This window comes from Bigelowiella natans (assembly GCF_000002455.1).
Source record: "Bigelowiella natans nucleomorph chromosome 1, complete sequence".
Taxonomy (NCBI): domain Eukaryota; phylum Cercozoa; class Chlorarachniophyceae; genus Bigelowiella; species Bigelowiella natans.
In genome coordinates this window covers 78,875-99,008 of record NC_010004.1, presented here as the reverse complement: position 1 = coordinate 99,008, position 20,134 = coordinate 78,875, and the positions used below count along the sequence as shown (strand labels likewise).

At 25.7% G+C, this 20,134-nt stretch overlaps 20 protein-coding genes and 2 non-coding genes across 22 annotated transcripts; 12 read left to right on the top strand and 10 right to left on the bottom strand.

Moving 5' to 3' along the window:
• Positions 1-18: 18 nt before the first annotated feature.
• rnabp1 (RNA binding protein) lies at positions 19-520 on the top strand (the record flags this gene model as incomplete). Its single annotated transcript, XM_001712774.1, is given in 2 exon segments — positions 19-382; positions 402-520. 2 exon segments carry the CDS (start codon positions 19-21, stop codon positions 518-520), a joined length of 483 nt encoding a protein of 160 aa, XP_001712826.1.
• Positions 521-570: 50 nt separating this feature from the next.
• On the bottom strand, positions 571-1,083 carry rpl15 (ribosomal protein L15; the record flags this gene model as incomplete). Its single annotated transcript, XM_001712773.1, is given in 4 exon segments — positions 571-684; positions 704-902; positions 922-1,061; positions 1,081-1,083. The coding sequence occupies 4 exon segments, from the start codon at positions 1,081-1,083 to the stop codon at positions 571-573; spliced, it is 456 nt and encodes a 151-aa protein (XP_001712825.1).
• A 77-nt stretch (positions 1,084-1,160) lies between these two features.
• On the bottom strand, positions 1,161-3,500 carry rpoB (RNA polymerase subunit B; the record flags this gene model as incomplete). The annotated part of the gene is given in 9 exon segments (XM_001712772.1): positions 1,161-1,427; positions 1,447-1,644; positions 1,664-1,819; positions 1,839-2,189; positions 2,209-2,498; positions 2,518-2,869; positions 2,889-3,002; positions 3,022-3,270; positions 3,291-3,500. The coding sequence occupies 9 exon segments, from the start codon at positions 3,498-3,500 to the stop codon at positions 1,161-1,163; spliced, it is 2,187 nt and encodes a 728-aa protein (XP_001712824.1).
• Positions 3,501-3,766: 266 nt separating this feature from the next.
• ysh1 (Ysh1 3' mRNA end processing factor) lies at positions 3,767-5,534 on the top strand (the record flags this gene model as incomplete). The annotated part of the gene is given in 8 exon segments (XM_001712771.1): positions 3,767-3,849; positions 3,868-4,237; positions 4,257-4,553; positions 4,573-4,710; positions 4,731-4,922; positions 4,942-5,220; positions 5,240-5,321; positions 5,341-5,534. The coding sequence occupies 8 exon segments, from the start codon at positions 3,767-3,769 to the stop codon at positions 5,532-5,534; spliced, it is 1,635 nt and encodes a 544-aa protein (XP_001712823.1).
• An 89-nt stretch (positions 5,535-5,623) lies between these two features.
• rpl11 (ribosomal protein L11) lies at positions 5,624-6,100 on the top strand (the record flags this gene model as incomplete). Its single annotated transcript, XM_001712770.1, is given in 4 exon segments — positions 5,624-5,839; positions 5,859-5,925; positions 5,945-6,007; positions 6,027-6,100. 4 exon segments carry the CDS (start codon positions 5,624-5,626, stop codon positions 6,098-6,100), a joined length of 420 nt encoding a protein of 139 aa, XP_001712822.1.
• Positions 6,101-6,228: 128 nt separating this feature from the next.
• G10 (G10 transcription factor) lies at positions 6,229-6,730 on the bottom strand (the record flags this gene model as incomplete). The annotated part of the gene is given in 2 exon segments (XM_001712769.1): positions 6,229-6,501; positions 6,521-6,730. 2 exon segments carry the CDS (start codon positions 6,728-6,730, stop codon positions 6,229-6,231), a joined length of 483 nt encoding a protein of 160 aa, XP_001712821.1.
• A 35-nt stretch (positions 6,731-6,765) lies between these two features.
• On the bottom strand, positions 6,766-7,257 carry BNATCHR1108 (hypothetical protein). Its single annotated transcript, XM_001712768.1, has 1 exon — positions 6,766-7,257. One exon carries the CDS (start codon positions 7,255-7,257, stop codon positions 6,766-6,768), a length of 492 nt encoding a protein of 163 aa, XP_001712820.1.
• Positions 7,258-7,458: 201 nt separating this feature from the next.
• hsp90 (chaperone HSP90) lies at positions 7,459-9,546 on the top strand (the record flags this gene model as incomplete). Its single annotated transcript, XM_001712767.1, has 1 exon — positions 7,459-9,546. One exon carries the CDS (start codon positions 7,459-7,461, stop codon positions 9,544-9,546), a length of 2,088 nt encoding a protein of 695 aa, XP_001712819.1.
• Positions 9,547-9,612: 66 nt separating this feature from the next.
• On the bottom strand, positions 9,613-9,685 carry BNATCHR1t76. Its single transcript has one exon. It is a non-coding gene; the product is annotated as a tRNA-Asn (tRNA).
• A 74-nt stretch (positions 9,686-9,759) lies between these two features.
• Positions 9,760-10,256, bottom strand: prp19 (mRNA splicing protein PRP19; the record flags this gene model as incomplete). Its single annotated transcript, XM_001712766.1, is given in 5 exon segments — positions 9,760-9,942; positions 9,962-10,024; positions 10,044-10,115; positions 10,135-10,220; positions 10,241-10,256. The coding sequence occupies 5 exon segments, from the start codon at positions 10,254-10,256 to the stop codon at positions 9,760-9,762; spliced, it is 420 nt and encodes a 139-aa protein (XP_001712818.1).
• A 48-nt stretch (positions 10,257-10,304) lies between these two features.
• BNATCHR1107 (hypothetical protein) lies at positions 10,305-10,742 on the top strand. The annotated part of the gene is given in 4 exon segments (XM_001712765.1): positions 10,305-10,349; positions 10,369-10,497; positions 10,517-10,636; positions 10,656-10,742. 4 exon segments carry the CDS (start codon positions 10,305-10,307, stop codon positions 10,740-10,742), a joined length of 381 nt encoding a protein of 126 aa, XP_001712817.1.
• A 78-nt stretch (positions 10,743-10,820) lies between these two features.
• On the top strand, positions 10,821-12,470 carry cpn60 (chaperone CPN60; the record flags this gene model as incomplete). Its single annotated transcript, XM_001712764.1, has 1 exon — positions 10,821-12,470. The coding sequence occupies one exon, from the start codon at positions 10,821-10,823 to the stop codon at positions 12,468-12,470; it is 1,650 nt and encodes a 549-aa protein (XP_001712816.1).
• A 53-nt stretch (positions 12,471-12,523) lies between these two features.
• On the top strand, positions 12,524-12,853 carry BNATCHR1106 (hypothetical protein). Its single annotated transcript, XM_001712763.1, is given in 2 exon segments — positions 12,524-12,681; positions 12,700-12,853. 2 exon segments carry the CDS (start codon positions 12,524-12,526, stop codon positions 12,851-12,853), a joined length of 312 nt encoding a protein of 103 aa, XP_001712815.1.
• An 8-nt stretch (positions 12,854-12,861) lies between these two features.
• On the top strand, positions 12,862-12,941 carry BNATCHR1t75. Its single transcript has one exon. It is a non-coding gene; the product is annotated as a tRNA-Met (tRNA).
• Positions 12,942-12,948: 7 nt separating this feature from the next.
• On the bottom strand, positions 12,949-13,296 carry rpl30 (ribosomal protein L30; the record flags this gene model as incomplete). Its single annotated transcript, XM_001712762.1, is given in 3 exon segments — positions 12,949-13,019; positions 13,039-13,140; positions 13,161-13,296. 3 exon segments carry the CDS (start codon positions 13,294-13,296, stop codon positions 12,949-12,951), a joined length of 309 nt encoding a protein of 102 aa, XP_001712814.1.
• A 150-nt stretch (positions 13,297-13,446) lies between these two features.
• On the bottom strand, positions 13,447-13,946 carry BNATCHR1105 (hypothetical protein). The annotated part of the gene is given in 3 exon segments (XM_001712761.1): positions 13,447-13,775; positions 13,795-13,855; positions 13,875-13,946. The coding sequence occupies 3 exon segments, from the start codon at positions 13,944-13,946 to the stop codon at positions 13,447-13,449; spliced, it is 462 nt and encodes a 153-aa protein (XP_001712813.1).
• A 40-nt stretch (positions 13,947-13,986) lies between these two features.
• On the bottom strand, positions 13,987-15,456 carry sufB (SufB involved in iron sulfur protein biogenesis; the record flags this gene model as incomplete). The annotated part of the gene is made up of 1 exon (XM_001712760.1): positions 13,987-15,456. The coding sequence occupies one exon, from the start codon at positions 15,454-15,456 to the stop codon at positions 13,987-13,989; it is 1,470 nt and encodes a 489-aa protein (XP_001712812.1).
• A 110-nt stretch (positions 15,457-15,566) lies between these two features.
• clpP-2 (Clp protease) lies at positions 15,567-16,420 on the top strand (the record flags this gene model as incomplete). The annotated part of the gene is given in 4 exon segments (XM_001712759.1): positions 15,567-15,885; positions 15,906-16,120; positions 16,141-16,241; positions 16,261-16,420. 4 exon segments carry the CDS (start codon positions 15,567-15,569, stop codon positions 16,418-16,420), a joined length of 795 nt encoding a protein of 264 aa, XP_001712811.1.
• Positions 16,421-16,462: 42 nt separating this feature from the next.
• Positions 16,463-17,428, top strand: tatC (thylakoid protein translocator TATC; the record flags this gene model as incomplete). Its single annotated transcript, XM_001712758.1, is given in 5 exon segments — positions 16,463-16,610; positions 16,630-16,868; positions 16,890-17,032; positions 17,052-17,199; positions 17,219-17,428. 5 exon segments carry the CDS (start codon positions 16,463-16,465, stop codon positions 17,426-17,428), a joined length of 888 nt encoding a protein of 295 aa, XP_001712810.1.
• A 376-nt stretch (positions 17,429-17,804) lies between these two features.
• On the top strand, positions 17,805-18,748 carry mrp1 (Morn repeat protein 1; the record flags this gene model as incomplete). The annotated part of the gene is given in 5 exon segments (XM_001712757.1): positions 17,805-17,986; positions 18,006-18,107; positions 18,127-18,234; positions 18,254-18,454; positions 18,475-18,748. The coding sequence occupies 5 exon segments, from the start codon at positions 17,805-17,807 to the stop codon at positions 18,746-18,748; spliced, it is 867 nt and encodes a 288-aa protein (XP_001712809.1).
• A 20-nt stretch (positions 18,749-18,768) lies between these two features.
• Positions 18,769-19,193, bottom strand: nbp1 (NBP1 putative nucleotide binding protein; the record flags this gene model as incomplete). The annotated part of the gene is given in 3 exon segments (XM_001712803.1): positions 18,769-18,918; positions 18,938-19,063; positions 19,083-19,193. 3 exon segments carry the CDS (start codon positions 19,191-19,193, stop codon positions 18,769-18,771), a joined length of 387 nt encoding a protein of 128 aa, XP_001712855.1.
• On the top strand, positions 19,163-20,104 carry rpl8 (ribosomal protein L8; the record flags this gene model as incomplete). Its single annotated transcript, XM_001712756.1, is given in 6 exon segments — positions 19,163-19,420; positions 19,440-19,517; positions 19,537-19,632; positions 19,653-19,766; positions 19,786-19,939; positions 19,959-20,104. 6 exon segments carry the CDS (start codon positions 19,163-19,165, stop codon positions 20,102-20,104), a joined length of 846 nt encoding a protein of 281 aa, XP_001712808.1.
• Positions 20,105-20,134: the final 30 nt, after the last annotated feature.

Below are 20,134 nucleotides of genomic sequence, written 5' to 3'. Positions count from 1 at the left end.
TTATTTTTACGCAAATTAATGAATCATATCAATCAAATCACGGAAACTATAAAACATAATGTAATTGAATATTTAGAAAAAATAAATCAAGATGAGAGAACAAAAATATATTTAGATAAAATTAATACAATGTTTGATAAAAAAATTACTTTAAATCAAAAGTCACAGTTTCAGTATATAAAAACAATTTCAAAGGATAATATTTGGTACTATAAAGATCGATTAAGTACATCAAGAGGACCTTGTGATTTAAAAACGTTGAGAATTTGCTGGATCAATGGTATAATAGATCAGAATACTTTTATTTGGGGCCCAGGATTAGATAATTGGATACCTGTAAAAAATGTTAGATGTCTTATTAATTGCATAAGAACCCCAGAAGGTAATATTTTTCTATATAGTTCAAGTTTTAACGAAAATTAAAAAGGAATTTGTGCTAAAGCCTTACTTAAATAATATTAGAAATGAAAATATAGCTCGAAGAAAAACTTGGTTAAGGCAATTAGATGAGTTATACTAACAATATTTATTATTTTATTGTAATTAATATTAAGTTTAATACTTAGATCATCATCTTAAAGGAATAAATCTTGAAGAATGTGTAGCACCTATTCCTGGATTGCCATGTTTTACAGGTTTGTAAGTTAAAGAAAATTCACCTAGAAATTTGCCAAGCATTAGCGTCTAAAATTCTATCATAAACTTGAAGTTCAATGTAGCTATAAGAATTTCCATTATATACATAAATTTTTTTATTTATCATCGAAGGAGTAATTATACAATTTCTAACATGAGTTTTTAGTTTGTCATTTGTTTTCCTATTAAATAATTTATCAAAAAAGTTGAGCAATAAATGCTGATTAGATTTTAGATTTTTTTTGGTTTTCATATATCTATATAATCTATTCTAGAACAAAATACTTTCTTTTTGATCTATTATTCATAGTAGATAGTATAAATTTTTCATCGCTTAAATCATATTTTTTCACGTTTATACCTTTATAGTATTTAGTTTTTTCGCTGTTAATTATTTTATCTTTAATTGCTTTTTTAGATAATATCTTTATAAATTATTTAAACCATCTATTATTTTTATTTAATATTATAATTAAATTAAAAAGTTAATTTATTAATATTTAATAGTTAAGTAGTGTAAAGATTTAGAAAATCTCTATAAGATTCTTCATTCCCGTGTAAAATCTAAAAAAATTGAGAGATACTTCAAAATTTTTATAGGATGATAGTACAATACACTTATATTTTTCTGATATATTATTTATTAATTGTTTATACAACTTTTTACAATGTGAGTAATTTCCTAGGCTTTCTTTAATAAAAATGGTTAATAATGATAGCTTAATAAATTCTTTTTCTTTTATAATTTGTATATTTTTTGACTTCCAGTACGTATTGACCAAACTTAACAGCTATTTTATTAAAAAAAACTTCAATAATGCCTAATTTTTTTCCAATATTCGATAAAGAATATAGAAAAATATGAAAATCAATTTTTTTATTAGTAGGTATATCCTTGAGTATAGAATAAATTTTGATATTTATCCTTTTGGTATAAATATTAAATATAAGAGAGTTACAAACTATGAACAAAAATTCTATTATAGTTTTATTATTTTCTTCTAGAATCTAATAGTGAAAATAAAACATTTGAAATAAGATATTCGTTAAGTTCCTGCTTTTTAATCGTCATTAAAGACATATCCATTAAAAAGGAAAACCAGAAATCTATTCTTCTGTTTTCAGGAATTTTAGAGCGATGTATAAATCTAATTTTAATACTTTGATCAAGCTGATTAGATCGCTATAACAATAAAATATACCTTAAGTATATTTGAGTAAGAAAAAAGTAATTCGATCGTAAAATATTTGCTGTTCAGAATACTTTCATAAAATAGAATGAGTTTCTTATGATCATATATATCCTCTAACAAGTCTAAAATTATATTGAAAAATTTTGCATTTAAAAAGTACTTTTCTAAATTAAACTGTCTTAAAAAATATTGATGCTTAAAATTTTTATGTATATCAAAAGTATTAATTCTAAAGCTTGACTTAAGCATTTTTGAAATTAATAGAACTATTTTTAATATTGTATTTTTTTTATTGATCTGTAGATAAATTAGGCTTAGTTCGATAAACATGAATAAAAAATTCTCTTTAAGGTTGATGTTCTAATAATAAATAAACTACTTTTAAAAAGTCTAAAATAATTTTTATTCTGATGCTTTTTTCATAGCTTTTGTATTCATCAACAGCTTCTAGTAATAATATTTTGTATAATCTATTTTTTTGTAGAGTATTGGAGTTATTGTAATCAATAAAATCAAAAAATAATTTAGATCTGTTGGCAGTAGAAAATTTTTCTTTTCTAAATGTCCAGAGGAAGAATGTATTAATATTTTTTTCTGATTGTAAATAAGAATAGTATTTTTTATAATAAATTTCTCTTTTTTTATAAAGAAAAATACGACTTAAATAGTCTATAAATTTAAAACAAACCTAAATGATTGCTAAAATATTTTAAATTTTTATTACTTTTGTTTAAAAGGAACAGTTCAAAAATGCGTAACAACAATTGTGTAGTCTGGTACCCAAAAGAAGAAAACTTAAGGATTTTTTTACCCACATGGTAATTGGTTTTATTACTCATTAGTTCTATTACTAGAAAAATTTTTTGTATAAGATATATTCTATTTTCAATATTATTTCTAAATGAACAACATATTTTAAATAGAACAACAATAAAAGCTAAATTTGTGCTTTCCGAGGAATGAATAAATTTAGCATTAATCCTATTGTATTTTTTTTTAGATAATTTACCAATTAAATGGGGTTTGAAAAGATTAGTAAGCTAGTATAAAATTATTTACCAAATGCATATAAAAAAATTTTGATTTGCTGAATGTTTTGTAGCATGTAAGCATATGTAATGATATATTTTCTAAAGTATTTTTTATTCTTCCAATCGAATACCTGCAACTGTACTATTAATTAGGTGCAAACTTGTTTATAGTTAGCAATTATCATGGTGATAAAATAGTTGGTGGAATTTTTAAGAAATTTTGTTTTAAAACATAGTAAACTTAATTTATCAAGAGAAAGATGTTTCAAATAATAAAGCAAAATCAAATTTGAGTCTTTTCCTATCTTATAATGATAATAAAAAAGAGATGAAACTGTATCTGAATAGCCGGATATTAGTCTTATTTTCGATAGTTCTATTAATTTATTTTTAAATATAAGAATATTATTCTAAAATATTCAATTTTTACTTTCATTTCTGAGTTTTTTGAAAAATAGTTTAAGGAATAATTTCTTATAAATAAATTGAGTTCTATCTCATTGCTTTTAATAAATTTATTTTCAAATAATAAATAATATTTTTTGGTATATGTATAATTAGATAAGAGTGAAAAGCAATAAGCCGTATCAATTGAGTTTCTATTAGTAATGTTAAGTTTTTTTGGAGTATTTAATATCATATAAGTATTTAATAAATAATCCTTATTAAACCCTGTGGAATCTTAGCTTAGTATTACAAAAATATTGTCGTAATTTTAAATTATAAAATATAATTTAAAAATTCAATTACAAATTTTATTTAAAAATGGTCGAGTATAATATAATATTTTTATTGTCTCTAGTATTTTTGATTTCTATTTATTATCATTTTAAAGTATTTATTTTTAGTTGATTAATCCTCTTTTTTAATAACTAGCAAATAAGTTTTTTAAGATTAATTCAAAGTATGGTTAGTGATTCAATTGTTAAGATACTACAACTGGGCGGAACTTTTCAAATTGGAAATTCGTGTATTTATGTAATGATAAAGTTGATAAATTAAAAAAGAAATACAATATTTATTCTTGATATTGGTATTATTAGAAGCGATAAGTATTGGATGCATTTAGAGAGCATAAATTTCTTAAAAAAGATAACTAAACCATTAAATTTTCTAATTAGTCATTATCATTTAGATCATATTGGAAGCTTACCTTTAATTTTAAATTATGGCAGTGACAAGGTATTTTTTTTATTAAAGAACTTATCTTATTCGACTTATTTGACCAAGCTATTATTCTTTTATAATTCTAAAGAATTTCTGAACTTTACTGATAAATTAAAAATTAAAAGCTTTAATCAAGATGATATTGAAATGGTCATGGAATTAATAATATCTGTAAAAGAAAATACTGTAAAAATGCTGCGTGGCAATAACGTATTTTAATGAAAAATAGATAGCTACGTTTTTTAACTCTGGCCATTCATTAGGATCTAGCTGCATTAATCTCAATTCCTTATCTTTTAGTTTGTTATATACAGGGGATTATTCAAAAAATGATAGTTTAGTTTTAAAAGGAGTTTCCTATTATGACTTTAATTTTGATCTGTTGATTATTGAAGATACCATAGGAGCAAAAAATTATTTAGATGGTAAACGAAATGAAAGATTTTTGTATAGAAAAATTTCGAACTCTGTTTATAAAAAAAAATGTACGATAGTATTTCCTGTATCCTCCTTTATTAATTTGTTGGTAAATATAAAAATATTAGAACATTTTATTGATACTGTTCAAATTCATGTCAATTAATAAAAAAAAAGTTAAAGTAATAATAATCAATCACAAATTAAATGATTTAAAAAATAATTCAAGAAAGTTAATAAATTATTTCAATTCAGAAATTATAAATGTTTATTAATTTTAAAATAGAAAAACTATGGTTTTGATGAAAATATATATCAAATTGTTAAGACTTCAAAATCTCTTGTGGACACTTTACACACAGATTCTCACGTTATAATCACAAGTCCTGATTTTTTTAATCTTAAATCACAACTTCCATCTTTGCTAGCTTCTAATAGGAATAAATATTTATTCATTTTGACAGAGTTCTATCAAAAAGTTAAAATGAGTTTTTTAGTTTACGGTTAGTAGTATTATCAACATGAAACCTATTGTAATTTTCGGAAAATCTTCAGGAAATAAAAATAAAATCAAAGCTTCCAAAGTATTTTTTTATTGTCACCCATCTAAGAATCAGATAATTGAAGATCTGATTAAATTAAATCTAAAAATCGTAAATTTTGTTCATATCACTCAAAAAGGTGCCCAAAGGCTATTTAATTTGCTTAAGAATCGTCGAAGAAACTTTACTTGTGTTGAATACTTCTTTTGTAATAAAAGTAAAAAAGCTATACAAGTTATAAATAGAAAATCAGATTTTTCAAAAAGAAATGTATGGTATTGTGTATATCCAGTACAATTTTCGAACTGAACTTAAAGTTTATAGCTCATTGAAGAGTACTATTTTAAAATTTAGAAAAGCATCTTTTTTCATATCTAGAGCTTTATAAAGGAAACAAGAGGCAGAGATTAAAGAATAGTAAGAGTTTTTTTAGCAATCAAATAAGTATTACTGATAATCGGTTGATTAAGTATTACTCTAGATCAAAAAAATTACTAATAAGAATGAATACAATTATTTTAAAAATCATAATTATCTTAAGCCACTAGTTAAGTTAATAATTACACTTATATAAAAACTATAAAAAGAATAATTAACCGTAAATAATGAAAGTAACTAATATTTTTTAAAGAACCCAATGAAACAAATTTTTTTAAATAAGCTAATATTAAGTATTGACGTAGGTTCTTCGGGATCTAACCTATATAAATCTAGTAAGCTTTTAAAAAAAATAAGTCTTCAGTTTCCTAGTTTTGGAATGGCAAAAAGAACGATCAAAACTTTCTCTATTAGACGAGGAGAGTATATTTCTTGCTTTTGTTCTCTATCAAAAAAAAAGGGTATATTATTTTTAGTATTTATTAAAGTAATAGTATAAAATGTTAAAGCTAAAGACCTTTACTATTAATGAAAGCAATTTTTCCTTAACATCTACTTTTGGTTTTATTAATATTTAAAGGTATTGGTATTAGTGATCATCTTGAACTAGGTTACAATTTTGATCAGAAAATTGGCATTCATGGTAATTCAAATAATTATAGGTATAAATATTATCGGGGATTTAAGTAGAAGAGGTTATCGAATAAAGTTAAAAAAAGAGCAAGATCCAAAATAGGATTCAAACATAGAATTTTTAAAAAAAATTCTATAGGAATGTAATTTTCACATTAATAAGGTATTTGTCAGAATATAAACAATTTTTTGATATGTATAATGAGGAAAATCAATTTAATTACTCTTAGATTATTTACTTCTAATTATTTTTGTATTCCACCAGATGGGTTTGCCCTTTATTCCATCACCTGAAGAACAAGAGATACAGCCAATCTTAGAATCTGGAAATAAATAGGTTTTTCGTGATCTAATTGTTAATGGTACTCTACAAATAGATGTATTAATAGGGGCTTCACCGGCAATCTTTAAGGCATTGGTTGAACAAACAATCTCATATCCTTTTAAAGTCCAAATCTTTAATAATTCTTTATCAATTAGTTCATTGGATATAAGAGATTTCATCTAATATTCATAATTTAACTATTTTTGTGGATAATATTCTTTTTTTATAAAATAAGTCAAAAATAAATCTATTCTTTTCCCAATGAAGACGATATATTTTCCAGAAGTTTATTTTTGTGTTATTTTCTCTATTTTCAGATAACATTATTTTTTTATAATGTAAATTAAAAATGTGTAAAACTTTATTTATTATTTTAGTTTCTATTGGATTAATTGAAGACAACTGCATATCTCAATTGCATTATTTGTTAACTAATACATTTATCAAAGAAAATTTAGTAGCTCGGTTTTTAATATAAAGTTTATTTTCTTGATATGATTAAAAGATAAAACATTTATTGAACAAGTTTTATTAAAATTGAGAAAATTATTGATATAAAAATTTAATATTTGATTGAAATAATAGAAATTCCCTTGAAATTTACTTAGTTTTATTGTTAAATATGATGATACATGTTTGGATAAGTATAGTTGTTTATAAATTATTTTGTAAACTATTGAGAATGGACTATTCATATATATAATGCTTAAATAAAAACATAAATAATTTAAGAAAAATCTTGATCTAACAGCTGATTTATTTTTCGTAGCTGAAAAATTACTGGTATATTTATTCTTTAAAGTAAAAAAATTATTCATATTATATTTTAATATTCTAGCTGGTTCGAAATTTGTCAGGCGCGTCTTATTATATTTTTCGTTATTTTGATATCTGAAACTTATATATCTACTGATAAATGTATCATTACTTATCATAAAAAACTTGTATAAATCTTTTTTTGTGAATATTATGATTGTCGTATAATAAATTATTTTTGTCTAAAATTTATGTTTGCGGATTTAAATCTAATATATTTTAATTTTCATAATATAAATGAAAAAACCAAGTAAAATTATAGTTTGGGTATAATGAGTATTATAGAATTAACCTACCGACTATATACTAAATGAAAGATTATGATGTGTGCACCAAATAATCAAGAATATGTGCTTTTAGAAAAAGGTCAAATATTTTATTTTCAAACCGAAGTAAATCAACTACTATCTTTAATTGTTAATACTTTTTATAAAAAAAAAGAAATATTTTTACGTGAACTAATTTCTAACTCTTCTGATGCCTTAGATAAAGTGAGATACCAGTCTATAAGTGAGCCAAGCATACTTGATGCTGAAGCAGATTTATACATTCATATCATACCCAATAAAGCTAACAATACTTTAACAATTGCAGATTCTGGAATAGGTATGACTAAAAACGATCTTATCAATAATATTGGAACAATTGCTAGATCGGGAACTAAAAGATTTGTTGAAGCTTTAAAACAAGGAACTGATTTATCATTGATTGGTCAATTTGGAGTTGGTTTTTATGCTTCTTATTTAGTTTCAAAAAAAGTCATAATTTTTACTAAGCATAATCTTGATGATTACTATTCATGGGAATCATTAGCAGGTGGTTCTTTTAGTATAAGAAAAATTCAGCCAATCGTGAACTTTGGTAGAGGAACTAGAGTTGTTTTATACCTTAAAGATGACCAGCTAGAGTTTTTAGAAGAAAGACGTCTTAAAGAAATCATTAAGAAACATAGTGAGTTCATTAGTTATCCAATCGCTTTAGAAGTTGAGAAGATAGTTGAAAAAGATGTAGTAAATGAACAGTCGTCAGAAAAAAATGAAAATTCTGCAGACGTTCAAAAAGTTAAGGAAGTAAAAAAAGAACTGATTGTTCTGAATAAACAAAAACCTATATGGATGAAAAGATCTCAGGATATTAGTGAAGAAGAATATTCCTCATTCTATAAGTCGATTACTAATGATTGGGAAGATCATTTAGCTAAAAAACATTTTTCAGTAGAAGGACAAGTTGATTTTAAGGCAATACTTTATGTTCCACGTAGAGCTCCTTTTGATCTTTTTGATTCCAGAAAAAAATCTAACAATATCAAACTGTACGTTCGTAGAGTATTTATTATGGATAACTGTCAAGATCTAATACCTGAATACTTAAATTTTATCAAAGGAATCGTTGATTCGGAAGATTTACCTCTAAATATATCGAGAGAAGCTCTCCAACAAAACAAAATCTTGAAAGTAATTAAGAAAAACTTGGTGAAAAAATGTTTAGAGATGTTCATTGAGATTAGCAATGATTGTGATGATTACTCGAAATTCTATGAAGCTTTCAGTAAAAACATCAAATTAGGAGTACATGAAGACTCTCAGAATAGATCTAAACTAGCTGAACTCTTAAGATTTCGCTCATCTAAAGTTGATGAGGAGACAGTAAGCTTTAAGGATTATATCGCTCGATGTTTACCTAAACAAAAAAAAATTTATTACATTATTGGAGAAAGTACAGAGGTATTGAAAAAGTCGCCTTTCATAGAGAAACTACTTTACAATGATATAGAGGTTATTTATATGATAGATCCGATGGATGAATACTGTATGCAGCAATTGAAAGAGTTCGAAGGTTATAAATTAGTATGCGTTACTAAAGAAGGCCTCACGCTTGACGAACTAGACGTCGAATCACAAAAAAAACATGATGAATTGGTTGCATCTTATTCAGATTTGTGTGAAGTGATGAAAGAAATTTTAGGAGATCAGGTAGAAAAAGTAATTGTTTCTGATAGAATTCAAAAATCGCCTGGATGTTTAGTGACAGGTGAATATGGGTGGACTGCTAATATGGAAAGAATAATGAAAGCCCAAGCCCTGAGAGATTCTACGATGTCCTCATATATGGCTTCAAAAAAAACTTATGAAATAAATCCTGAAAATAAAATAATTCAAGAATTAAAAAGAAGAGTTGAGTTGGATAGAACTGATAAAATGATACGGGATATTACTTATTTATTATTTGATGTAACTTTAATCGTTTCTGGATTTTCTATAGATAATCCAACTAATTTTAGTCAACGTGTATCTAGAATTCTAGAGTTAGGTCTAAACTTAAACAGTACCGAACTAATTGAAGAAGAATATTTGTTAAAAGATAAAAAATGGTTTAAGGCTGATCCTAATCTTGAAAAAATAGATTAATTATTTAAAAAGTATTAGTAACTAATATAATATAATGATAAATATAATGATAAGTATAGTACAATGTCTTCCGTAGCTCAATTGGTAGAGCGTGTGGCTGTTAACCACAAAGTCGTAGGTTCGAAACCTACCGGAAGAGGTTTTTAATAACTTAGTTTATTATGGTTCTCTTAAGTTTCGTGTTAAATAAATTAGTTGAAAATTTCATTTAAGTTATTTACACAATAATTTTTTAAGGGTAAAAATAACCTTCTTTAATTTATTTCTATCTCTTAATGCTGAAACTAAAGCTCTGTATGCGGCGTCGTTTTGATAGTAACTTAAAATAAGCTCTTGGCGTATGTATAAAAGATTGTTTTTTAATTGAAAGTATTCTAAAATGTATTTCTGCCATTGCTAAAATTAAACGTAATACATTTTTAATTTCTTCTAATAATGTAATTAAATCGGTATGCTGTGAAAAAACGCATTTAAAGTTCTAGTTTTTGAATGATTACATTAGAATTTTTGCATTCAATTAAATTTTTGTGTGTGGATGGCATTCCGGTTATAGGACATTTTTTAAATTCCTAAAATATTATATTTTACATTTAAATATGATTTTATAGCATATTCGTCAAAAATATATCCTGAAGTTGTTAATATCATTGGTCGCGTTGTAAATAATCCACTCACTAGCTAAAAACAATTTTACTTGAGCAATAAGACATTTAGTAATAGCCTTTAGTAATAACACAACTTTTTTATTCAATAGTTAAATGAAATACTTCTTTAAAAATAAGTCAAATATATTTCAGTTACATGTTTTGCTATTAAAAAGAGAATTTTTTAAGATCGTCTGATATTAATTGGTTGAATAATTTTAAAAATTTTATTACTTCAATAAAGAAAAAAAGCAAGTGTAAAATTTACCGCCTCATCGATATCCAAAAAAAGTTAATTAACAAAAGGGTTTATTTAGTTGTAAAAGTCAATTAAAAAAATAATTTGCTTTGGTAAAGTTATAGGACCTGTTGATTCTGATTCATTGAAATCTATTACAATCGTATCTTTAGGTATGACAAAAAAGGTTGAAAATATAATCGTTAATGTTTAATAAATAATAAAAGAGAGGAGGAAATTTTATTGATCTACATTATTTTATAAAAAATAAATTCCCGTTTAAAGATTTCGTTTTTTATGAATCTATAACTTAAGAGTGTAAGTAACCTTTAATTTTAAATAAAACAAGTATAAATTGCATGCAAATAATTACTATCTGAGTTAGTCATAATATGAAAATAAAAAATATTTGCTACAGAGATGTCATTATAAAACAAATTAAAAAAGGTTTACAAGATACTACGAATATATTAAGTCTTACACTTGGACCAAGAGGTAAAAATATTGTACTGTGGGATAAAACCTCAAAACCGCAGATTATTAATGATGGTACTTCTATTATTAATAAAATTAATAACCAAAATTTTGTCGAGCATATTGGTCAGTTTTTAGTCAAGGATGTTATTTTTAATGTAAATGATTCTGTTGGTGATGGTACATCTACTACAGGTATTCTCACTGGGAATGTTCTTTCGAGAGGGCTTAGTTTAATTCACTCTGGTTATACACCTTATTTTTTTAGCAATGGGATTTTTAAATGCACAAATATCTTATTAAATAAACTGTACAAAATATCATGGCCTCTGAATAACAATAAAGATATATTAAACATTGCAACTAATTCAAGCGGTGGTGACAAATTACTCGGTAAATTAATTGTGAATGCATATAAAAGAGTCGGTACGGATGGATTAATTTCTATAGAAACGTCTGATAAGAATGATACATCTTTGATAGTTTATGGAGGTCTTCAGATTGACAGAGGTTATGTTTCTCACAAGTTTATAAACAATTTTAAAAACTCAACCTGTGAATATAATGATAGCGCAATTCTCGTGACTGATTTACCTATAGATAGTATTAAACAAGCAGCTGCAATAATGCAATCTATTCTACAGATTGATAAGCCATTGCTTATTATTTCAGATACTATATCTAAAAAGTGTCTAAATGCCTTTTTAGTAAACAATAAAGAAAAAAATATAAAAATATGCGCCGTTAAAATTCCTTCTTTCGGTAGTTATAGAAAATCAATTTTACAAGATATATCCATTGCAACAGGGGCTTCTTTTTATTCATCAGATTCAGGTATGAAATTAAAAAATTTAAAACCAGAAGATTTTGGTTCATTAAGAAAATGTATTGTATCTGAGAATAATTGTACATTGATCTCTAAAAATCGTTTTAAAAATCAAATCAAATCTCGAATAGATTATTTAGAGAAACTTCTTTCAAGTACAGATAGTACTTTTGAAACAAATTTATTATCGGAAAGAATAGCAAAATTATCTGGTGGTATAGCAGTTATTCGAGTTGGTGCACCAACTGAATTGGAACTGATTGATAAAAAATTAAGATTAGAAGACGCTAAAAATGCCACATTTTCAGCTGTTACTCAGGGAGTAGTTACGGGTTCAGCTGTCTCTCTTGTTCATTTATCTAATTTTTTGAAATATTTTATGGCTTTATCTAGCTGTATGGAAGAATCGCTGGGAATGCAATTGTTGAGAAAATCAATAGTAGTTCCGAATAGAAATATCATTCTAAATTCTGATGAAGATGGTTATTTGATGGAAAAGAAGATTGTAAACTATCCTTTTGAAATAGGTTACGATGCTGAATATAAATGTCTTACTAACCTAGTGGGAGAAGGTGTTGTAGATCCTTCATTGCTTTTATATAACTCATTGATCTCTCTGTGTAAAATATCAAGTGTTTTAATGCATACTCAAGCTGTTATCAGTAAAAGACACTATAAAAAAATTAGTAAGATTTCTAAAGTCACAGGAACTATTTCAAGTGCAAATTTTTTAAATATGTAAAAAAGATATTTAACTAATTATGTAGAAACATTTTAATTTAAAGCTGAGATACAATGATAGTTATTGAATTTAAAAATATAATTTTATATAACATTATTAATATATTCGAAATAGGAAAATTTTTAGCGCGCTTTAGAATAAATAATAATATATTTTCAATACGAATTTATAAAAAAAGTACAATCGTAATAAAAAATTGTACGAATGGGAAGTATTAAAATCATTAAAGATTTGTGCTTAAAGTATTAAAAATTTATTTCTATAAAAATCATCTGAATTTTTTAAAGTTCTATAATATCGGTATGAATAGTATAACTACTGCGAACGATTCTATAATTAAAATTAAAAAATGTGGTTTGCATAGAATAAGAGTACCAGATTGAAAATTAAGTGTCTCAAGTGAGGATTGAACTCACGACTTTCGGATAATTGGTATATGAGACCGACGCGCTACCACTGCGCTATTGAGACATTACTATTAATTTCTTAATATTCCTAATATACATGCTTTATGTTTAAGATCGCATAGTTGTCCTAATTCTTTTGAATCTATAATTAGTTATGTTACTTCCAGAAAAAAAACAAAATTTTACTTTATATAACAGACAATAGTGAAAAATATGTAATTTTGTATCAATTAAGCAGTTAGATGCAATAATCAGAAAAGAAACTATACAATAAGTAGTATACTTTTATTACTGATTAGGTTTTTTATGGTTTCCTTTTTACCTTTAACTAGATTATTTTTTTTCTTTATTGTTTTGAAGAACAATATTATCTGGTCGTTTGAGAGCTTTATATTATAGTTTTCTATTTTATTGCACATTAAGTATAATAAATTACAATGGTAAAATAAACTTGGATAAAAAGGAAGTTAATACAGTCTAACAATAATTTTATTTTTAAATAATCTGAAATAACTTAAAGAATTTCGTATTCTAAAATTATTTATTAAATTTATTTTAGTTTTGTATTATCAATTAAATTTTAAAGCACTAGAGATCACTTGTAAAAGTTTCATATTTCTATCAATCAAATAAAGAAGGTAAACTTTCCTTTTTATATTTTCTATTACTTCTGATTCATTTTGAGTTGTAGTTGAGCAGCATAAACTGTTAGGTTGTGTTGAGGCTTTTTTATTCTCTTGTATTTCTGAATTAGCCACTTGGTTTTTTAAATTATTGGTTAATAGTTGGTTTAATTGATCAATTTTTTTTTCTCCTCTTGAAATATAAGTAGTATAATCAAAAGATTTTAGAAAATTTAATAATTGTATTTTTTCTTCTTGGGAAACACATAATGAAACTAATTCTTGTCAAATTACTTTTTTCATATACATTAGAAATTAAATCACTATTTATTTCTTTTTCTTTAAGCTTATTTATCTATAAGATTTTATTTTACTATTAGTCCCAGTAATATCCAGCTACTTTTTAAAATTGTGCTACAATTTTTTTGATTTTCTGTTTTGTTCATAGATGTAAAACTTTAATTAAATAGTAAAACATTAAATAGATTAACCGATTTTTTTAATCATTGACGAATTTAATAGCTCATTTACCTCGGTTAAAAATTCAAAAGGCAGTTCCTCTATGACTTCTTTGCAAAAGCCTCCAACTATTAAGTTTATAGCTTCTTCAAATCCTAAACCACGTTGTTGTAAATAAAAAACTTGGTCATCTTGAATCCTAGCAATACTAGCTTCATGTTCAAGCCACGCAGAGGAATCTCTGACGGTGACATATGGATAAGTATTAGCCGAAGAACTGTCACCAAAAATTATTGAGTCACACTGAGTAGTATTTTTGGATTTTAATGATTTATTGTGAATTAATACTAGCCCTCTATAACAATTTTTTGAATTTCCTAAGGAGATCCCTTTAGAAATTATTTTGCTAAATGTTTTTCGACCGATATGTATCATCTTAGAACCAGTATCCGCTTGTTGTCTTAATTTAGTAAGGGCAATTGAATAAAACTCTCCTACCGAGTTATCACCCTTTAGTATTACACTAGGATATTTCCATGTTAAGGATGATCCTGTTTCTACTTGTGTCCAAGATATTTTTGATCTAGACCCGTTACATAGCCCTCTTTTAGTAACAAAATTAAAAATACCTCCTTTGCCCATAGAGTCTCCAGGATACCAATTTTGAACAGTGGAGTATTTAATCTCTGAGCCTTCCTCTGCGCAAAGCTCAACTACAGCAGCATGAAGCTGGTTTTCTGTAAAATAAGGTGCAGTACATCCTTCAAGGTAAGTGACGCTGGCATTTTTCTCTGTTACTATTAAAGTCCTTTCAAACTGTCCGATAACATTTCCATTAATTCTGAAGTATGTCGATAAATCTAGTGGGCATACTAGATTAGCTGGGATATAGATGAATGAGCCTTCAGAAAAAACTGCGGAATTTAGGCTTGTATAATAATTGTCTCTTAGTGATACTACACTTCCCATAAAATTACTGATTAAGTCCGAATAATTTTTTAAAGAATTTGATAAATTAGTGAAAATCACACCATGCTTACCCAATTCTTTTTGATAAGAAGTATCAATAGAAATAGAATCCAATACTAAATCAATAGCTGTTTTTTTCTTTGACGATGACGAAATAATACTTGTTTCGTTATTCGAACTAACTAATGCAGTGTCTTTTTTGATTAAAGCTGAGTAATAAATAGAGTTATTGATATCAAAATTGTAACTATTAAATTCTGACCACTTTGGGGTGTCTCTGTTGTATAACGATTTCAGAGCATCCAGTCTAAATTTGATAATCCATAGCGGTTCTAGATTCTTTAAGGATATAGACTTTAAAGTGTTACTATTCAATGATTTTCGAATAGTTTCACATTCAGAAAATGATTTTAATTTATATTTATAGCTTTCAGTTTGCTGAAAAGTTCTAAATGAGATTTTTTTTATGCAATTTTTCTTTATTGTGTATGTAGTTAGTTTAGCTTTATAGTTTGTTTTGGTTATCATAAAACTTATTTTTCTACTTGTAGTAATAATTATAAGTAGTATTAATTGAAAAAACTATTAATTGATCAGTATTAAATTAAAGATCCAAGCAAGGATTCTACTTTAGTTAAATGCCAACACCAAGAATTAAAAGTCAAAATAGTTATATTAATAACAGTTCTCGAGCTATTGGTAGCTTGTGGTCTAGAAGATTAACTAAGAATCATTTTGTTAATCTAGATTTTAATAATAAATATCGTAAAAACATTAAACATTTTGCATCGACCTATGATGATTTACTTGATATTTCAGATTTTTTTGAAAATAATAATTTTCTATTTTGTACTGGCGAGATAAATGATCAGTTAGTCAATTCTTTGATTAATAGTATTTTATTTTTATCTTATAAAGATAATAATAGTAGTATAAAACTATGTATAAACTCTCCAGGTTAGAAATATTCTTATGAGGTGGTAGCATTATGGCTGGTTTAGCATTATATGATGCTATTGTCTGGACAAATAAATCTACTAATACAATTTCATTAGGTCTAGCCGCTTCAATGGGTGCATTTTTGTTAGCTTCGGGAACAAACGGTTTAAGATTTTCAACTCCTAATACTAGAATAATGATACATCAACCAATAGGAGGAATACAGGGTAATGCGGTAGATATTGAAATTCAAGTATCTAAATTTAATTTTAGGTCAAGGAACTCTTATATCACAGAAATAATATAAATTATTTATTGTCTAAATTTACAGATCAGTCACTATCAATGATAGAATCAGATACCGATCGAGATAAGTAATAAATATAAAATTAGATACATGACCCCGTTAGAGGCAAAAGAATATGGAATAATTGATAGAGTTTTGAATTGTAGAGATAGTTTTAAACCGTCCATTAAAAATTGTAAGAAAGTTAGAAGTGTAAAAAAATCAAATATTAATTGGGCTTCCTTCTATTATTCTTTTAATAAGTGATAAATAAAACAAAAATTATATAAAATATTAATATTTAACTCTATGATTAAGAATGCAAGATTTAGCATATCTATTAGCCGCAACATATTTTTACAAAAGAATAATCAGAAACTTTTAATAACTAAAAATAATAGAAATTCAATCATTAACAAAAGTAAAAAAATATTTTTCAAAAAAAAATCTCATCATGGTTTTATAAGAATAAATAGAAGCTTTGTGTATACCTGATCAGATTTTGGATAACCAGATTCAAAAGCAAACTGTAAATTATCACATTGATGAACTAAGAGAGAGAATTTTAATTAGTATAATCAATATATTTTTATCTTTTTGTATTTGTTTATCCATTTCCAAAGATTTATTGATCGCTTTTGAAATTAACGGCTTAAAAAACAATTATAGTTTTTTACAATTAAATCCTGGAGAATTTTTTTTTACTAGTTTAGAAGTTAATTAAAAAAAAATTCAGATTGCAATAAATTTTGGTATTATTTGTAGTTTTCCTTCTCTAGTCTATCAAATTAGTTCTTATACTATACCAGGTTTAACAAAAAATGAAAAAAATTTTTATATTCCTATTATTCTCGGATCGATTTTTTTATTTGTATTAGGGTTTAAATGAAGTAAATAGGTTAATCTTTTCATATTATATTCTAAGTCCTTTTGCCCTTAATTTTTTTTCTACTTACTCCGACGGCTTGGTAGAATCGACTCTCTCCATTAAGCAGTATTTTGATTTTTATATAAAACTTATGTTTTCTACCGGTATAGGATTTCAGGTACAATTGCAATAATTAGATTCCAATTATTTTAGTTATTTTGGGAAAAAGTAAATTAGTAACTTCTAATCAAATGCTTTCTCAGTGGAGATATGTCATCATAATTTGTTCAATAGCTGCAGCTGTGATTACCCCAACTACAGATCCTGTAACACAATTGATTACATGCTTACCACTTATTGGACTATATTTTTTGGGAGTTTTTTTAACTAAACTATCAGAAAATTAGTTTTGCATTTTATTAAAATATATAAGTTTTATTAATTTTTTCCTCATACGACTATTGGATTTACAGTGAAGTAGTATTCTGAAAAGTGATTCATTGATTTCAATTTCGCGTTTTATTTTACGTTTTATTTGTCTATAGCATTTATTGATTAATAAATTACTTATAATAGAGTAATTCATACCGAATTCTTTAATAGCCTTTTATAATAGAGATAACATTAAAAAATATATAGTTTTCTAGTTCTGACCATCTTGGGGTATTGCCATTGGGAAGCCTTTTTTTTTGGCCCTCTCTAAGCATTATATTGAACTTAATAGGCAATCATTATTTACTGTATTAAGCAATAATTAAAAAGTTTTATTTGGTTTTGAGCATTATGGTAGCTGCTGCAAATCGTTTATTCTGGATGGAAAACGAGTTCGTTGGTAAAGGAGTAGTAAGAAAATATTCTGATTCAATAATAGATAATGATCTATACTTGTTATCAAATCATCCTTTATCTGCTTTTAAAGGAAATTCTTTTAAATGGAATAGTTGGATATTTGATGATGGAACGAGGTTTAATTCATTAAAAAAGTTATGAAGGATTAACTCTTGAAGATATACCACATGGAAAAGGAACAATTGTAATGGGTAATGTATCAGCAGCAGGTTTAACAAGATATGGACTTTATGATAGGTTATATAAATTTATTAAGATATGAAGGTGAATTGCATGCTGGTTTCGCTCATGGCTTGGGACTTTTTTTTAGCTCAGTTAAAGGTGAATTATATTTGGGTGAATTTAATTTTGGGAAAGAGCAAGGGTATATTTATAGTATTTAGATGTGGAATTAAAATTAAACTTGATAAATTTTTTGAATTGATTAGAAATGGTTTCAGCTATAAAAAAGCATGGATGTTGTCAAAAAATTACGTAGCAAAAAGTACCAAAATAGGTACTTTTTCTAACAATGATTTACATGCCAATTTGGCAGAATCCTCAAATTTATCAATTAATGGAATATGCAGTACAATGGAGTTGAAGTAAACTTAACTTAAATTAGGGGATTGTTGTGCGAGTTAAAAAATATTTTAGTACGAACTAGAATGTTTACATTCAAGCCTAATTCTAAAATCCATAGCAAATTTGTAAATAATTCGTATACTTTTATAAACATGCAACATCCAATATTATATTCTTTTAACACAGGATTTCTAGCTCCAGGACCTTTGGGACAATGTTTTTCATGTCCGAATGATGTTATCTTAATGAAAGAAATGAATAAAGTGTCATTAAACAACCAGTATGAAAATATTTCATATAACTTAAATTATTAATTAGATCTATTTTATTTTTATCATTTGTTAAGTTTTGACTTTAAATTTTTTAATAAGTTCTGATCAAAAGTTGCAACTCTTAGAAAAGGATTTAAAAAAACTGTGTTTTTTATACATTTGTCACCATAAACAAATTTATGGTAACAATTTATTAATCGAATTCTATTTACCTTGTTTTTTCTTTTTTACCTTTAGAAATTGTTTTAACAAAACTTTATTTTTAATTAGATAAAGTATTTCTTTATAAATACATGATGTGAAGTAAAAATAGCATTTACAATCAATTGAAATTCTAATAGAATGCTTAAGTGGCAACTTAAAAAAAAATGTGTACTTTTTCCGTATATTTTCTGACAATTATATTTGAATCAAGTAAAATATGTGTGGTTGTGCCTTGATAATAGGGATTGGTTAATGCAATTTGTTTTTTGTATAGCTTCAACATATTTAGATAAATTATACTTAACGAAACAATCCTTGTACATGTATTGTATGGGTAAAATTATAAGTGCTCAAAGAAAAGGAAAAATTGGATTTCAAAAACAAGGAAGTTCAAGACGTATAGGAAAAATTTCTTACAAAAGCATGACAAATGAAGAAAAGTATAGCGTTATAAAAGGAATTATTTCTAAATTTCATATTGATACTGTAAAAAAAGTACCAGCAATAAAAGTATTATTTTACTCACCAGATTAAATTTAATGTAACAAAGTACTTTAAAAATTACTATGAATTATATATTGCTGTAGAAAAATTGTATTTAAATAAAGTACTGTCTTTACTAATAGACTATAGCTTGCGGATTACAGGCAAGACCTATCACTGGAAATGTCCTTCCTCTATTTAATATACCTAATGGTGTATTTGTTTGCAACGTTGAAGAAGTATCCAAATAAATCATTAGAAAGAAGGTGATGGAGGAAAATTAGCAAGGTCTGCCGGAGCCTTTGTCGGTGTTCTTTCTCACTCTAAATACAATAATGTGACTAAATTAAAACTACCATCTAAGAAAATAAAAGTAAAATTTTGATTATTAGATTTTATCTTCCTTTTGTAGAGCAACAATAGGAGTTGTAGCAGGTGGCGGTAAGTACGAAAAGCCGTTATTAAAAGCTGGTAAAAATTATTACAAGTTTAAAAGTTTAAATAAAAAATATCCTATTGTAAAAATTTTTTATTTAGGTAAGGAAAGTAGCTTCCAATCCAGTAGATCATCCACATGGGGGAGGTAATCATCAACATATCGGTCATCCTTCAACTGTTAGCAGGCGTAGTCCTCCAGGACAAAAAGTAGGTCTTATTGCTGCAAGAAGGTCGGGAAGAAAAAAATCTAGAAAGGTTTATATGACGCAATAATTAACATCATTTTAAAAGTAAAGTTAATTA